The sequence below is a fragment of the Peromyscus californicus genome, unplaced genomic scaffold (genome assembly GCF_007827085.1).
Source record: "Peromyscus californicus insignis strain IS unplaced genomic scaffold, ASM782708v3 Scaffold_24__1_contigs__length_46423439, whole genome shotgun sequence".
Classification (NCBI taxonomy): Eukaryota; Metazoa; Chordata; class Mammalia; order Rodentia; family Cricetidae; genus Peromyscus; species Peromyscus californicus.
In genome coordinates, this window is record NW_026294535.1 from 43,588,361 (window position 1) to 43,604,780 (window position 16,420).

The 16,420-nt window shown below is 53.1% G+C and overlaps 1 protein-coding gene across 3 annotated transcripts; it reads left to right on the plus strand.

The window, feature by feature from the left end:
• The first annotated feature begins 13 nt into the window (after positions 1-13).
• On the plus strand, positions 14-16,398 carry Arhgap9 (Rho GTPase activating protein 9). 3 transcript variants are annotated; one of them, XM_052753570.1, is made up of 17 exons: positions 14-183; positions 8,538-8,859; positions 9,109-9,320; positions 11,400-11,480; positions 11,645-11,746; positions 11,958-12,016; positions 12,165-12,258; positions 12,462-12,557; positions 12,684-12,782; positions 12,985-13,126; positions 13,222-13,332; positions 13,852-13,950; positions 14,105-14,182; positions 14,307-14,360; positions 14,648-14,782; positions 15,355-15,460; positions 15,949-16,398. In XM_052753570.1, exons 2-17 carry the CDS (start codon positions 8,556-8,558, stop codon positions 16,118-16,120), a joined length of 1,944 nt encoding a protein of 647 aa, XP_052609530.1. In that variant the 5' UTR covers positions 14-183; positions 8,538-8,555; the 3' UTR covers positions 16,121-16,398. The 3 variants fall into 3 exon arrangements, with proteins under 3 accessions (XP_052609530.1, XP_052609529.1, XP_052609531.1); XM_052753569.1 differs by lacking the exon at positions 14-183 and having other exon boundaries at positions 4,143-8,859; XM_052753571.1 differs by lacking the exons at positions 14-183; positions 8,538-8,859; positions 9,109-9,320 and adding an exon at positions 10,115-10,191.
• Positions 16,399-16,420: the final 22 nt, after the last annotated feature.

The window sequence follows — 16,420 nt, forward strand, 5'->3', positions numbered from 1 at the left end:
ACCCGGAAGCCAGCGGTGGGGGCTGGCGCGGCCCCTTTTGGGTCGGCGCTCGGCGAGTCGCGGTTCTAGCCGGCCGCTCCAAAGCGAGCCGAGGGCCGAGCCCCGCGTGGTGGTGTTTTCTGATCTCGGCGTGATCGATAAAGTGGCGGTCACGATTGCTGCTACCTGCATTCGCCGATCCAAGTTATTAATAAGATTTTTTTTTTTTTTAAATGCGTGTGTGTACGGGGAGATGGGAGCGTGGCGCTGCGTGCGTGTCGGGGCCGGAGGACGCCTTTCGGGAGTCCGGCTGACGGTCGTGGTGGCCCAGGCTTGGCGGCAATGCGTTTAGTCCCTGAGCCTCCTTGACTTGACTAATCAGTGGTTGGTTGGTTGGTTGGTTAGTTGGTTGGTTGGTTGGTTGGTTGGTATTTTTTTTTTTTTTTTTTTTTTTTTTTTTTTTTTTCGTTTTTCGAGACAGGGTTTCTCTGTGTAGCTTTGCGCCTTTCCTGGGACTCGCTTGGTAGCCCAGGCTGGCCTCGAACTCACAGAGATCCACCTGGCTCTGCCTCCCGAGTGCTGGGATTAAAGGCGTGCGCCACCACCGCCCGGCTAGTTGGTTGGTATTTTTGTGTGTGTGTTTTGGCGGGGTTGTTTCTTTGTTGGGTTTTGTTGTTTTGGTTTTTCCGGACTGGGTTTCTCTGTGTAACAGCTCTGGCTGACCTCGAACTCACAGAGATCCTCCTGCCTCTGCCTCTGCCTCCCGAGTGCTGGGATTAAAGGTGTGCACCACCACCAACCACACGGCATCAGTGTTTTAAGGACCTCCGAGGGGCACACACCTGCAGTCCCAGCCTTGGAAAGTAGAGACAGGAGGGTCAGAAGTTCGGTTACCCTTGACTGCATACCGAGTTCCAGGCCAGCCTGGGTTCCTGGAGAGTCTGTTTTAAAAACTCAGTTTCAGCAGCTTAGCGCACGGGCTGCTCTTCCAGAAGACCCAGGTTCAAATCCCAGCACCTACACATGGCAGCTCGTTAAATTATTATTATTATTTTAAAACGAGTTTTAGCCGAGTGGTGGCACACACCTTTAATCCCAGCACTCGGGAGGCAGAGCCAGGTGGATTTCTGAGTTCGAGGCCAGCCTGGGCTACAGAGTGAGATCCAGGACAGGCGCAAAGCTACACAGAGAAACCCTGTCTCGAAAAACCAAAAAAATAAAAAATAAAATAAAAAATGAGTTTTGTAGTCAGGGAATTATGAGTTAATTTTAGTGTCAAATTGGAAATTGGGGGAGAGGGACTGGGAGGGGAAATTGGGTGGAGGAGGCTGCAACCAGGATGTAAAATAAATAGGATGAATAAAAGAATTATGTATTGGGGCTGGAGAGATGGCTCAGAGGTTAAGAGCACTGGCTGCTCCTCCAGAGGACCTGAGTTCAATTCCCAGCAACCACATGGCGGCTCACAACCATCTGTAATGAGATCTGGTGCCCTCTTCTGGCCTGCAGGCAGAACATTATACATAATAAATTTTTTTAAAAATTATATATTAATGTAAAAAATTGGAAATTAATGTGGATATCCACCAACTACAAAGGATGTGGCTAATGAAAATGTATTATTTAGGAGCTGGGAATGCAGTTGGTGGAGTGCTTGCCTAGCATGTGTAAACCCCTGGGTTCCCTCCATAGCACCATGGTGGTGTACCCATTCCTGTAATCCCAGCACTGGGAGAGTGGAGACAAAAGGATCAGAAACTCAAGGTTATCCTCTATTGCAAGCTAACCGAAGCTGCAAGAGACCTATCCGAGAAATAAGTGAGGAGGCCTGGAGAGATGGCTCCGCCGTGGAGAGCACAGGCCGTTCTTCCAGAGGTCTCAGCTTTGATTCCCAGCTTCCAGTGAAGTTAGAGTGTCTGTAACTTCAGCCCCGGGGGATCAGATTCCCCCTTTGGCCTTCAGGAGCTCTGCCTGCATGTGATGCACAGGCATACATACAGACAAAAAACCCATATACATAAAAAGTTGGGAGGAAAAGGGTGGGGCAGGGCGCTGGATGGGGTGGGGAACGCCCATAATTCCAGTTCTCGGAAGGCAGAGGCAGTTGGATCTCTTTGAGTTCAAAGTTAGTCTGGTCTTCATAGACCCAGTCTTTTTTTTAAAAAGGTGTGTGTTTGGTTTGTTTTTTAATTAAAAAAAAGGGGGGTGGGGGGCTAGAGAGATAGGTCAGAGGTTAAGGAGCACCTTCTGTTCATGCAGAGGACCTAGGATCTGGTTCCAAGGTCACACACATGGCAGGCAGCTCACAACCTTCTGTAACACTAGTTCCAGGGGACAGTCTCTTCTGACCTCCTTGGGCACTCCACAAAAATGTTACACTCACTTGTAAACAAAACTCTCATACACATAAAATCTTCGAAAATATATAAAAATAAAATAGCCCTGGCCTGAAGTTTATGTAGAACTAGACAGTCACAGCAAAGGGAGATGGGAGCCTGTGTGAGGAAAAGGTCAAACTGAGGGGAAGTGAGAGGTTTCACAATTAAGTTAAATGAAAGGAACATATGTAAAATAAAGGGTATCTTAAGCTGGGCCATGGTGGTGCACGCCTTTAATCCCAGCACTGTGAGTTCAAGGCCAGCCTACTCTACAGAGCAAGATCCAGGACAGGCTCCAAAGCTACACGGAGAAACCCTGTCTCGAAAAACCAAAGAAACCTTAGTATGTGTGCACGAGGTGGGACACACATCCTTGGTGGCCAGGAGACAGCTTTGTGGAGCTGGTTCTCAACATCATTTACTTATCTGAGACAGGGTCTCTACATTATGTAGCTTGGGCTGTCCTGAAACTGGTTATGCAACTCAGGCTGGCCTGGAACTCCCAGAAATCCACCTGCCTCCGCCTCCCAAGAGCTGGGATCAAAGGTGTGCACCACCACACTCATCTTCCATCTTTATGTGGGTCGCCAGGCTCCCACTGCAAGCACCTTTACCCAATAAGCCATCCTGCTGGCTCCTTACTCATCTTTTGTATCCCCTTAACAATAATACAGGGTGGCCAGGTGTGGTAGCACACAGCTTTAATCCCGCACGTGGGAGGCAGAGGCAAGTGGATCTTTCTGAGTTCAAGGCCAGCTCTGTCTATGGAGTGAGTTCCAGGATGGGCTTCAAAACTACAGAGAAACCCTGTCTCAAAAAGCCAAATAATAAAATAAATAAATAATGTGGGTTAGACATGTCTCTCATACCTATGATCCCAGCATTCAGGAGGCCCAGACAGAAGATTGAGACCAGTTTAGGATGCATAATGAGCCCAAAGGCTAATCTGAGCTACACAGTGAAACGCTATCTCAATAGACCCCATCCAACCAAAACAATAATCAAAGGTGCTTGCCACCAAGCCTAATGGCCTGAATTCAATCCCCAGGACCCACAGAGTGGGAGCATAATGCCTAAAATCTTTCTCTCTCTCTCTCTTTCTCTCTCTCTCTCTCTCTCTCTCTCTCTCTCTCTCTCTCTCTCTCTCTCACACACACACACACACACACACACACACACACACACACACACACACTGAATAAACAAATGTATAAAAAGGGGCTGGAGAGATGCTCAGTGGTGAAGAGCAGTGACTGCTCTTCCAGAGGTCCTGAGTTCAATTCCCAGCAACTACATGGTGGCTCACAACCGTCTGTAATGAGATCTGGCGCCCTCTTCTGGTCTGCAGGGACACATGTAGGCAGAATACTGTATACATGATAAACAAATAAATCTTAATACAATAATAAAAAATAATAAAAAGCAAATGTACAAAAAATAAAAGAGTTGGACAGATGGCTCAGTGGTTAGGAGTGTGTATTGCAGAGGACCAGGGTCCCTAGCATTTATGCTGAGCAACTCACAACTGCCTATAATTCTAGCCCCATGCAATCCAATGACGCCCTCTTCTGGACTCCATAGGCCCCTTCCCTCACATGCACATATTCTCACAGAGACAGACACACATACATATAATCATTTTTTATTTTTTCAAGATTCCAGACTTTTTTTTTTTTTTTTTTTTTTTTTGGTTTTTTTGAGACAGGGTTTCACTGTGTAGCTTTGGTGGATGTCCTGGATCTCGTTCTATAGAACAGGCTGGCCTCGAACTCACAGAGATCCGCCTGACTCTGCCTCCCGAGTGCTGGGATTACAGGCGTGCGCCGCCTCCTGGCAGTTCCAGACTTTTTGATGCTAGAAGATAGGCTTGGTAGATTGAGAGTGCCAGGTCTGAAAAAACAGGCCTGCAATCCCAGCACACAGAAGGCAGAGGCAGGATTGAAGTGAGTTCAGGGCCAGCCTTAGGCTAAATAGAGAGTGCTAGGCCATCCAGGGATATAAAGCAAGATCCTGTCTCAAAAAAATAAAAACTATATGGGGGGCTGGAGCCATGGCTCAGTGGTTAGAGCACTTGTGCTTGTGGAAGCTCAGAGTTTGGCTCCCAACCCTCACATACATAAATCTATAAAATTAAGAGAGCCAGGCATGATGATAAATGCTTATAATTCCAAACTTGGGAGGCAAGAGGATCAAGAGTTCAAGGTCCTCTTCACCTACAGTCAGTTCAAGGCCAGCCTGGGCTACATAAGACCCTGTATACAGTGTACAGTGTATGTCTGCACACCAGCAGAGGGCACCAGCTCTCATTATAGATGGTTGTGAACCACCATGTGGTTGCTGGGAATTGAACTCAGGACCTCTGGAAGAGCAGCCAGTGCTCTTAACCTCTCCAGCCCCCACCCCCCAAATAATTTTTTTCTCCTTAAAACATTTTTTATGTATATAGGTGTTTTGCTTGCATGGATACCTGGTGCCCTACAGAGGCCAGAAGAGGGTGTTGGATTCCCTAGAATTGGAGTTACAAAGGGTGGTGATGAGCCGCCTTGTATGAACTGAACAGCCAATGCTCTTAACTGCTGAGCCATCTCTTCAGCCCTAAAATAATGTTTTGTTTAGTTTTTCAAGACGGAGTTTCTCTGTGTAATAGCTCTGGCTGTCCTGGAACTCACTCTGTAGACCAGGCTGGCCTTGAACTCACAAAGATCTGGAGGGCAAGTTCCAGAGCTTGGGTCCAGCTATACAGTGAGTTGCACAACATTGTGAGCCAGATAGCCAAACCCCTTTCAAAAACCCAAGGGCTGGAGAGATGGCTCAGAGGTTAAGAGTACCGACTGCTCTTCCAGAGGTCCTGAGTTCAATTCCCAGCAACCACATGGTGGCGCACGCCTTTAATCCCAGCACTCGGGAGGCAGAGCCAGGCGGATCTCTGTGAGTTCGAGGCCAGCCTGGGCTACCAAGTGAGTCCCAGGAAAGGCGCAAAGCTACACAGAGAAACCCTGTCTCGAAAAACCAAAAAAAAAAAACCCAAGGGCTGGTGTCATGGCTTTAATCCCAGCACTCAGAGGCAGAGGCAGGCAGATTTCTGTGAGTTTGAGGCCAGCCTGATCAACATATGAGTTCCAGGCTAGCCAGGGCTACACAGCGAGACCCTCTCTTTAAAAAATAAAAGAAATATGAGGACCAGAATGTAGCTCAGTAGTAAAAGTCTTGTTTGCTATACAGGAGGCCCTGGATTCAGTCACCAGCGGAGCGGGGGAGGAGATCTAGAAAAATACAAATTTCAGTATTTGATAATCAGTCGATGGATATGAGTGGTGAGGAAACAGACAAGAAGCTGCTGGGCGTCTGGCATGCACAACTGGGCACATGCTTTTCCAGCAGTTGCTAGTACTTCCTCTACCACAATGATTCTTATCACGGTGCATTTTAATTGTAAGAGAGGGCACTGGCCCGAATTTATCATCATAATCGCCACGGTCCTGCCTAGTCTAAGTGTTGACAAGGCTTCAATAGATATTTATTGGATTTAAGTCTAGCAGCTGAATGCTGGTTCTGAAAGAAAAAAAGGATTTGTAGGGAAGGTAGACATGTTCACTTTGGTACATGCTGAATTTGTCGCACCTCTGAAAGACTTGTGGCATTCTTTGGTGGACGGCGGCTAAGACCAGAGCTCCAGAGAAAGATCTGGACTGGAGATAGAGTGCTTAGCAGGGTACTACATCGGCCTTTTGAGAGAGTAAGCTCACTGAGGGGGCGTATGCAAAGTGCAAAGGTCACAGCTCAGATGGGTTTTTGTGGTTTAAGGAACAGGCAGAGGAAGAGTCTCCCTTATGCCACAGAGAAGCAACTGCCAGAAGGGAACAGGGGAAAGAGTCGCGTGCCACGGAAATGTCAAACAACTCGGGAAGCGTCTGTGAGGAGTGGGGTATCCTGGAAAAGAGAAGTGAGGGGAGAGGAAATAAAGATTGCTTTGTGTAGTCAACTTCAAGAGGTTCGAAGAAGGGGGGAAGAAAAGGAGACCGAGGCGGGATGGTGAGACAGGTTTGCATTGCTTTGTACCTCGAGCCAAGCTTCGACTAAACAGCTCGGACTGGCCGGCCTTCAGCTCTATGCTCCTCTCGACTTCTCAAATGCTGACCTTTACAGGTGTGAACCCCCACTTCTGGAGGGTGACTGGTAACTTGGGAGCCTTGTGGAAGGAAATGTTTATAAAGAGGAGACGTGGAAAAGTTTCAAAGTGGATAGAAGTCAGCAGTTAAGAGCACTGGCTGCTCTTGCAGAGGACCCAGGTTTGGTTCCCAGCACCCCCGTGGCAGCTCACAACCGTCTGTAACTCGGTTCCGGGTCATCTGGCATCCTCTTCTGGCCTCCATGGGGTTTCTCCGTGTATCCCTGACTGTCCTGGAACTCACTCTCTAGATCAGGCTGGCCTCAAACTCTCGAAGATCTGATTACCTCTGCCTTCCAAGTGCTGGAGTCAAAGGCATGCGCCACCACTGCCTGGCAAAAAGAAAAAGTCAATGAAGCCAGGTATGGTGGTCCATGGGTGGACAGCCAGAGCTACACAGAGAAACCCTGCCTTGGGAAAAAAAAATGAGACGTGTAGGTTTTAACTGATGGCAATCTCAAACCAGTCAGTCCCACTGTCCCCTAGGGAGAAGCTGATGTCAGACTCCATCCAACCTGCCATGCTTTTTCTTTTTTTCTTTTTCTTTTTTTCTGAGATAGGGTCTCACTATGTAGCTCTGGCTGTTCTGCAACTCCCTATGTAGACCAGGCTGGCCTCGAACTCATAGAGATCCACTTGCCTCTGCCTCCTGGGATTTGTGCCACCACACCCAGTGTGTCCTGACATCTTGGATCACATCGCATAGTCTCCAGTTCAGTGGTAAAGCTCACTGTGTGACGAGGTCTGTCCCTCCTCAAGCTACTCACGGAGCTCATTCCTTCCTGTCATTTGTAGCTCCTGAGAGCTACTTCCACTCAGGAGGAGGTGCCAATCAGTTCTAGTTAAGAGTGTAAATAAAGGGGCTAGGGGCTGGGCGGTGGTGGCGCACGCCTTTAATCCCAGCACTCGGGAGGCAGAGCCAGGCGGATCTCTGTGAGTTCGAGGCCAGCCTGGGCTGCCAAGTGAGTTCCAGGAGAGGCGCAAAGCTACACAGAGAAACCCTGTCTCGAAAAACCAAAAAAAAAAAAAATAAAATAAAGGGGCTAGGAAGATGGTTCCACAGTTAAGAGCACTGGCTATCCTTCCAGAGGACCCGGGGTTCAGTTCCCAGCACCTACATGACAGCTCGCAACTGCCTGAACCCCCAGATCCGGGGGATCCGACACCCTCTCCTGGACTCCTCAAGCACCAGACATTCAGGTGGTGGTGCACAGACAGACAGGCAGACAAAATACTCATACGCGTGACACAAAAATGCAGATGAACAGAGCTCCACAATAACCCTGGGGACCCTCCAGAAGGCTGATGCAGAGGAGGGTGTGTCCTAGATAAGCTTGAAGGTGATGTGAACCCTCTCTCTCTCTCTCTCTCTCTCTCTCTCTCTCTCTCTCTCTCTCTCTCTCTCAGTCCCTCTCTCTTTCCCTCTCACTGTTTCTTGCTGTTTATTGCCTGTCTGCACAGGAAACACAAAGGTTTAAGTCTGAGGCAGTTGGTCACGGAAACACTGAGGTCTGTGCAAACTTAATAAAGGTTCGTAAGTCAGAACCTTTGAATAGTCATCACCTCTTGTACTTTCGTCTCTGTTCCTCTCTCAGCCTGATTCTTCTTCCTCGTGGTCTTTCGGTGCCCAGCTCAAGACTCCCCAAAGCACCTGGGACCCACCCTTTCTGCCCCTGGAACTTCAGGTGACCTCCGCAAGGCATTTAAAGGAAAAAATTACCAAGCTCGGTCATCTTTTCTGATTTCCTGCCTCGCCAGCCATGTAGGCCTGCTGACCACATCCTCTCTCACCTTATTTATACACTTCCTCATCAGACACGTCACACAGGAGTTCTCAGCCCCCAAACCTGTGCAGATCTCCCATTCGGGGCTTCTGTTTACCCCTTCCTTTTCACTCCAAGGGTCCTGTCCTCACTCACCCAACACACACACACTCTTGGAGCCATGTCCCTCGGCATGGAGGCACCCGCTCCTACTTCCTTCTGGAACTTCACCACCCCTTTCTCCCACAGGTGACAGTGGTGGCCACGATGCTCTCGGGCCGGTGGTGGCCAAGTATTTGGGGCAATCTGGGACTGAGCCTACAAAGCCCTTCTCAGGGACCCCAGCTCTGTGTCCTCTATCCCTTCACGTATACTGGGGCGGATGGCCGCCAGGTGTCTCTGGCTGAAGGTGACAGGTTCCGACTGCTCCGAAAGACCAACTCAGACTGGTGGCTGGCGAGGCGCCTCGGAGGGTCCCCCAGCTCCCGGCCCATCTTTGTTCCAGCTGCCTACATGACCGAGGAATCACTCTCCTGCCCGAGACCTGCAGAGGCTACCCACAATGCATCCCGTGAGTAAACTGCAAGCTTTTTTCCCTTTCACCTTCCCTGGCTTGAGAGAGTTGCCGAGTGGGCTTGCCTCTCTCTTCTGCCCACCCCTTGTCTTGCTTTGCTTTGCTAAGCCCCGCTGTTCTCACACACACCCGGTGGTGCCCCCCTCTACCCCCTCCAGCTCTAAGCTGTCTAGGTCTCAAGCCATTTCCTGCAGCCACGGCCCTAATCTGCCATCACCTGCCACTCCTCCCTGTCTCTCTTTCCAGGGACAAAGCTGTTTCGTGGCTCCCTGGAGGAGCTCTACCTGCCTCAGGAACCCCAGGTTACTTCCGAGCAGCCTCCTCCCTGTCCCCACAAAATGTGCAGAAGCGTCAGCATGGCCAGTTTGAAGCCCTGCTTCCTGAAAGCCCTCAAGGAAGGGCCGAGAGGAAGAGCTCTCTCCCAGGAAGGCTCCATGACAGAGGCCAGGGCCGATACGGTGAGTTCCAGATCTTCATCAGAGTGTGCTCTGTCAGCTACATGGCAGACGGCCCTGTTCTGGGCACAGTGGTAAAGAGACCAGACAGCTTCCCTCCCTTGAAGGACTGAGGCTGGGAGAGGGTGACAGACAATACAATACGGCAGACAAATCAGACAAATCCCTTGAGGAGGCCGAGGCAGACAGGAAGAATGGCCATAAGCCAATAGGGGATGAGAGGACAGCCTGTCACACAGGCCCTGAGGGGATGGGAGTCCAGCGGAACAGGAGGAAGGACCGGCCCACAGACTGCTTTTTCTCTGGTTCTGACTCCTAGCCCAGGGCAAGGTTTGTCCTCTGTCCTGTCTTCAAGTCAGGACACCAGCAAGTTCCCTCTTAAGTTGTAACTCCCTTGCTCCCCCCCCCCCCATCAGTTGCATTTTGAGCCAGGGGTCTCACTCTGTAGCGGCCCAGCTGAGCTGGACTCCTTAGGTAGCCCAGATGACCTCCAACTCCTATAATCCTCCTGCCTCAGCCTCCCAAGTGCTGAGATTACAAGCAAGCCTGGCTCCCTCTCCTCTGTCTCCTGTGGATAAGAAAACGGTCCTTCCTCTTCTACGCCCCTGGCCTTAGAGTGGCCTCTCACTTCTTGGTGTTGTCCTTTCCTGGGAATGATGTGAGGAAGGGGCACTCTCTCTTCCCCACCCCCCCTCCCCCCAAAAGCCTGTTCCCCTTTCCTGCAGCCCTGGGGCGGGGTTGCGTGGGGGAGGAGGGAAGTTGGCAACAGGAAGTGAGGAGAAGAGCAAAGAAGACTGTGAGGAGAATTTTTAAAAAGCAGCCGGGGACTGGGGTTTCTACCCCGTACCAGGGTCACCCTGGCCCGGAGCTGACGGTGAGTAAATGGGGGATTTGGGAGGAACGGGGAGGGGGGGAATGGGGGGGCAGAACAACCACCTCCACCTTCCCCATTTCCCTGGCAGGCAGGATCCCAGCCCCTCCTGCCAGAGCTCCCTGTGTATTGTAATCTGGTTGGCCTTCTCCATGTCCAGGGTCCCTGTCCCGAAGACCTTGCATCCCCTCCCATCCCCCCGTCCCCCCCCCCCCCCGTCCCCCCAGGCTGGATGCCTGGGAGCATCTTCAGACAGGACAGAATTCTAAAGAGAAAGGCTGTGTCTCTACCTTCAGCTATCAGACCATCGAGACATGGACCCCAAGGAATTAGAATTGCCCCAGGAGTCTTAGGCCGGGGAAGTAAAAAGCTGCGGTCCTGATATCAGCCAGAGAAGGAACTTGTCTCCCAAGAGGAGGGCAGTTCACACTGTTCTCATAACTCGTCAGGCAGGTCCTCCTGCAGCAGAGACAAAGAGAGGCGAGGACCTCACTGCTCAGTCACGATTACCCCCTCCTCACCCCAGGCAGGGTCTCTAGCTGCCCTGGAACTCTGTAGGCCAGGCTGGCCTCGAACTCACAGGGACTCCCAGTGCTGAGATTAAAGGGGTGTGCCACCATGCCTGGCTTTATGATTATCTCTTGCCCTCTATTCAAACCTAAACCGCATGTTAGACCCCAAAAGCAGCATTGGGGATCATTGGATCTGTTTATATGACTGATCCACTTCTCAGTGTGGCCACACTGAATGCATAAATTTGTGTGTATGGGTGTTTTGCCAGCCAGCATGTATGCGTGTGTACAACATGCATGCAGTGTCCACAGAGACCAGAAGAGGGTGTCGGATCTCCAGGAACTGGAGTTTTTAGCCCTAATGAGGATGCTGAAAATCCAACCGCACCCCACCCCCCATCTCCTGGCCCCTCCAGAAGGCACCCAGTGCTGTTAACCGAAGGACCACCTATCCAGTCCCGGAAAAACTGTTCTCTGCCCTAGAACATTGCCTCTTCGATTGGTTATTGGGGACAAGTAGCAAAGCTTAGATTGCTAGGCGGCCACGACCCAGGCTTCAGCCATAACTAACAACCCCTGTAACGATTGATTCCCCCCTCTGGATGCTGCTCCTGTGCCACGGTTACATTGAGAACACCGTGAGAAGTGTTGAACTGTTAGGGTCCATCTGGATGTTGCTTTGTCTCCCCCTACACCCAGAAACCTGGCTCCATGGAACAGACAGAGACTCTGATTAGGGACGTTGGTGCCCTACAACCTCAGGAATGGCTTGATCCACAGGTGAGAACACTCCCCGTTACCTTTTTATGACTTTCTCCTTATGTAAGACTTCTTCACTACCCACTGTAGCATCGCCCTCGCCCACAGCCACACCCCTCTTCCTCTTGCGACCTAGGACCTCCAGGTTGAAGGTCCCTCTACCTGTCTCAATTCCCCATCCTCAGGGTTTACCAAGCCTCAGCCGAAGCGGCCCCTGGGAAGACCTCTCAGACCAGCCGACAGCCTTGCAGTCCTGCCCCGGTCTGCCACACCTGGATGACCCCCATGTGAGTCTTTCCTGTCTCGGAGTGCCAAGATCCTCTCTGCTCCACCACCCTGACTCCTGCTCCTGGAAAGCATCTTCTTCTTTCTGGATGCTTGCTCTTCTCCAGTCTCCCCGACCCCCAAACTTGAACGGACCTCACCCCTTAGAGAGAACCCTTGGCGGCTGGGGGTGGCGCGGGGCGGCTGACAGACAATACTCCATACCTTTCCCAGGAGGAAAAGTCAGGCCTGATCAATATGACCAAGATTGCTCAAGGAGGCCGTAAACTCAGGTGAGGACGCAGAACATGCCAGGGGTCTGGGCTGTTGCATTTCACAGGGTAGAAAGCGACGGGGAGGGCGGCGCCGGGGAGCTCAGGCACCCCAGGTGACGTTCTAAAATGACCTTTTAGCTACCTCGCTCCTCCCCTCCCCCCACAGGAAGAACTGGGGCCCGGCTTGGGTGGTGTTAACTGGCAACAGCCTTGTGTTCTACCGAGAGCGGCCGCCGCAGTCTGCGCCCTCCCAAAGCTGGGTGAGCATCGGCCAAGGGGGGAGCAGCAAGGGTTTGGGGGTTACTGGTTGGTGCGTCAAGGCCGACCGAGGTGGGGGGGCGGCGAGGAAGGAAATGGAGAGTAAGGTAAAGGAAAGGGGAAGCAGCTCACCCCACTCCTCCCTCCCGAGAGGGAAGCGGTGGGGACACCAGCTCTTGGCCTCAGTTTCTCCCGTCCTGGCCAGGCGCCAGCTGGGAGCCGGCCGGAGAGCAGCGTGGACCTGCGCGGGGCGGCCCTGGCTAACGGGCGCCACCTGTCCAGCCGCCGCAACGTGCTGCACGTGAGCGCCCTGCCGCGCGTCCCCAAAGGGACTCGGGGGACGGGGCGGGCGGGCCGGGGGGGCCACGAGGGCGCTCGTCCCCGCTGACGCCAGCCCCGCCCCGCCCGACCCACCCCCACCCCCCAGATCCGGACGGTCCCGGGCCATGAGTTCCTGCTGCAGTCGGACGAGGAGCCCGAGCTGCGAGCCTGGCACCGCGCGCTGCGAGCCGTCATCGAGCGCCTGGTGAGGAGGGTGCAGACACCCCCCGCCCCCCGAAGGCATCCCGGGAAAGGGGGACCCGCGTGGGCCGAGGGGGCGGGGAGGGGCTGGGGGGCGGGGAGCCGGGCGGCCTCGGGGTGCGTGGAGCCCAGACCTTGGCCCCGGCTGGAATGTGGAGGTTGCGGATGCTCTCCCTCCCCGTCTCCCGCCCGCCGCCGGGGCCTAGGATCGAGAGAACCCCCTGGAGCTGCGTCTGTCGGGCTCGGGACCGGCCGAGCTGGCGGAGCTGAGCGCCGGGGAGGATGACGAGCTGGAGTCGGAGCCGGTGTCCAAACCGCTGATCCGGCTCAGCAGCCGAAGGATTTCCAGTAGGGAGTGGGACGGAGCCGGCCGGGCTGGGGTGCAGGGAAGGGGTCCGTCCTTCCGCTCGCGCTCACCTCCCACCGCTCCCGGGTTTGGGCAGGTCGGTGTGCCGAGGGCACCGAGCAGAAGAACCGCGTGCGGAACAAGTTGAAGCGGCTGATCGCCAAGAGACCGACCTTGCAGAGCCTCCAGGAGCGGGGCCTGTTCCGGGGTAGGCTGGGCTGGATCTAGTGTCTTTTGTTTTGTGTAGATTGTGGTTTTCGGATTTTATTATGGTTGAAACATACTCTCAGTATCCATCCCAGGGTTTCCCTCAACCGTGGGCAATCCTCCTGCCTCAGCCCCCTAAGTGTTGCTGGGATTACAGGTAAGAGGCATCACGCTGGATGGTGGCGACACCTCTAATCCCAGCACTCAGGTGGATCTCGGAGTTCGAGGCCAGCCTAGTCTACCAGGAGAGTTCTAGGACAGCCAGGGCTACCCAGAGAGACCCTCTCTGGGGGGAAAAAAAGCACCATGCCAGAACTGATAGGTGTGTTCTCAGAATCTTTCATATTCCTAATCTTAGCATTAACCAGAACCAGTTAGAACCCTACTGACATCTGTTTTCCCATACTCCTCATTACTGGAGGAGCAGAGAGCCGGTCCGTACCCCCACGGGGCAGCAGGCCCTGTCTTACGTGGGTACTGGAGACCTTACTGATAATCTCCCCCTTCATTTGCTCTGCAGACCAAGTGTTCGGTTGCCAGTTGGAGTCGCTGTGCCAAAGGGAAGGGGACACCGTACCCAGCTTTGTCCGGCTTTGTGTTGAGGCTGTGGATAAAAAAGGTGGTTTTCTCCAAAGACTCCAAAAAAAACCTCCCCTTTGAAGCCCTGGGGTCCCCTCGCCCCGTCTCTGCCTTCCTAGGGACCCCTTTCTCCCCCAGACCCCTCTCACACACACACTGTTAGAGCGTCACCTTCCCTGTGCCTCGCCTCCTAGGTCTGGATGTGGACGGCATCTACCGGGTGAGTGGGAACCTGGCGGTGGTCCAGAAGCTTCGCTTCCTGGTAGACAGAGGTGAGAGGACCTGGGAGGAAGCAAGGGGTCTAAGAACCCGGCACCTCGGAGCCCAGAGAGGTTCTGAGTGAGGGAACCGGAACTGCGTGTCTCAGCTGCGGGTCTCTCCTCATGCATGTTTCAGAGCGGGCAGTGACCTCTGATGGGAGATACATGTTCCCAGAACAGCCAGGACAAGGTACTCACCCGGGAGGCCCCTCAGACGCTCAAGAAATTGACTGACATGCTCTCTTTGTGCTCCACGGACCCCCCCCACGCCCCGCCCCCACGGCCCACGCCCCGCCCCGCCCCCAAGGCCCGCGCCCCGCCCCTACAAAGGCTGTCCCGTCATCCTCTCCTTTGTCGCCCTACTGTGGACCATCACCACCTTCTTAACCAGATGTCCCCCCCAATTCCTGACCATTGAGTCTGGGTCTCTCTGTCTCTTCTGAGCCTTCAACCCAAGGAACCTCTTTTTCCTCCTAGAAGGCAAATTAGATCTAGACAGCGCCGAATGGGATGACATCCATGTGGTCACCGGGGCCTTGAAGCTCTTTTTCCGGGAGCTGCCGCAGCCTCTGGTGCCCCCGCCGCTGCTGCCACACTTTCGTGGCACCCTCGGTAAGGGTCAAGAGTACAGTACTCCTGACACAGAGGGTCCCTTCCATCTTTATTTACAAGGATGGAGGATAATTCACATGCCAGTTCTAGTTGTTTGGGGTGTGTGTGTGTGTGTGTGTGTGTGTGTGTGTGTGTGTGTGTGTGTGTGTGAATGTTTAGAGGGCTGAGCTGGAAAGAATTCTGAAAGTTGCTGTTGAGCTGTGTCAAAGGGTGGAGGGGTGCCGGGTGGTGGCGGCACACACCTTTAATCCCAGCGTTCGGGAGGCAGAGGTAGGAGGATCTCTGTGAGTTCGAGGCCAGCCTGGGCTACAGAGTGAGTTCCAGGAAAGGCACCAAAACTACACAGAGAAACGCTGTCTAAAAAACAAAAAAAGTGGAGGGCTCTGGCTCAGCAGTAAATCGGGTGCTTATCATATGCAAGGCCCTGGGTGAATCTCTTGTACCAAAGTGGGAGGGGAGAGCGCTGGGCAAATGATACCGGTAGTTCATGGACGTGGGAAAGAGGGAGTTTGCCCACCCAGCGGTATCGCTCCCCCTGACCTCCCTCTCCTGTCCTTTCTGTCGCTCTCTAGAACTTTCTGAGCCAGAGCAGTGTCTCGCGGAAATAAAGAAGCTAGTGGAGTTGTTGCCGAAGCCCAACCATGACACACTGCAGTACATCCTGGAGCATTTGTGCAGGTCAGGAAGACTCAACAGCCTCATGGTGCTGGGGAGGCTGGAGTGGGCGGTCTGTGGGGACTCTGATCAGGCAGCATGGAGGTGGGGCACACCGACATGTGTCCAAGCCTGTGGCTAGCTGAGCATCCCCTGGGGGACCAGGAACGCTGTGAGAGAAATAAGAGAATCCTCTCTCCCTTCCCTGGCTGTAGTCTCCCGCGGGGCAGGGCGGCTCGTTTAGCTGAGCCTCCCACTTTGTGAGAGGACTCTAGGCGTTGTCCCTGGAGCTGAGAACCAAGCAATTCTAACGGACTTGTGCCTCCAGATTGTACCCTGAAGGTTTCTCCACTGGCCCGTCCCTGGTCCTCTTTGAGTCTGTACTAGGTTCCTTTGGCCAGCACGTGGAGGGATCCCAGAGTGGTCTCTGCCCTGCTCAGACCTGATGGAGCTATACTGGTTTGCAGTGGGTGGCTGTTGCCTATCTCCCCTTCCCTTGGCTTTGTCCTCAGGGTGATTGCACACGCAGACAAGAACCGAATGACTGCCCACAACCTGGGAATTGTGTTTGGACCAACGCTGTTCCGACCTGAGCAGGAGACCTCTGACATGACAGCCCACGTGTTCTACCCTGGACAGCTCATCCAACTGATGCTCAACAACTTTGCTAGCCTCTTCACCTGACTTGGGCGAGAAAAAGGAAGACGTCTCCTGCCGTTTGCCCGCTGGTTTCCTGAGAGGGATGGCAGGTCTTCTTTTGAAGACATCCCGTCAACTCTCTCCCAGAGGACACTCTTCCACGTCCTGAGTCTCACTTGAGCTATTAGATGTGGGAGTTTTCTGAAGAGGAAGGTGTATGAGCCCACTTCCACTCTCCCCAAGTTGACGGATCAGGCACTTATTCTCAGCATTCCTTTATTGTCAGGAAACTGTCATTATTAAAGGTTTTTCTCTGGAACATACATAGACTAAATACAGTCCCCA

What these genes read in the sequence shown, in the direction of transcription:
- Arhgap9 (XM_052753570.1), top strand. Translation starts at nt 8,556, where the DNA reads ATGCTCTCGGGCCGGTGGTGGCCAAGTATTTGGGGCAATCTGGGACTG. An exon ending in GGCTACCCACAATGCATCCC is followed by an intron (nt 8,860 to 9,108) that starts GTGAGTAAACTG and finishes CTCTCTTTCCAG; the next exon opens with GGACAAAGCTGTTTCGTGGC. An exon ending in CAGCAGCCGAAGGATTTCCA is followed by an intron (nt 13,127 to 13,221) that starts GTAGGGAGTGGG and finishes GGGTTTGGGCAG; the next exon opens with GTCGGTGTGCCGAGGGCACC.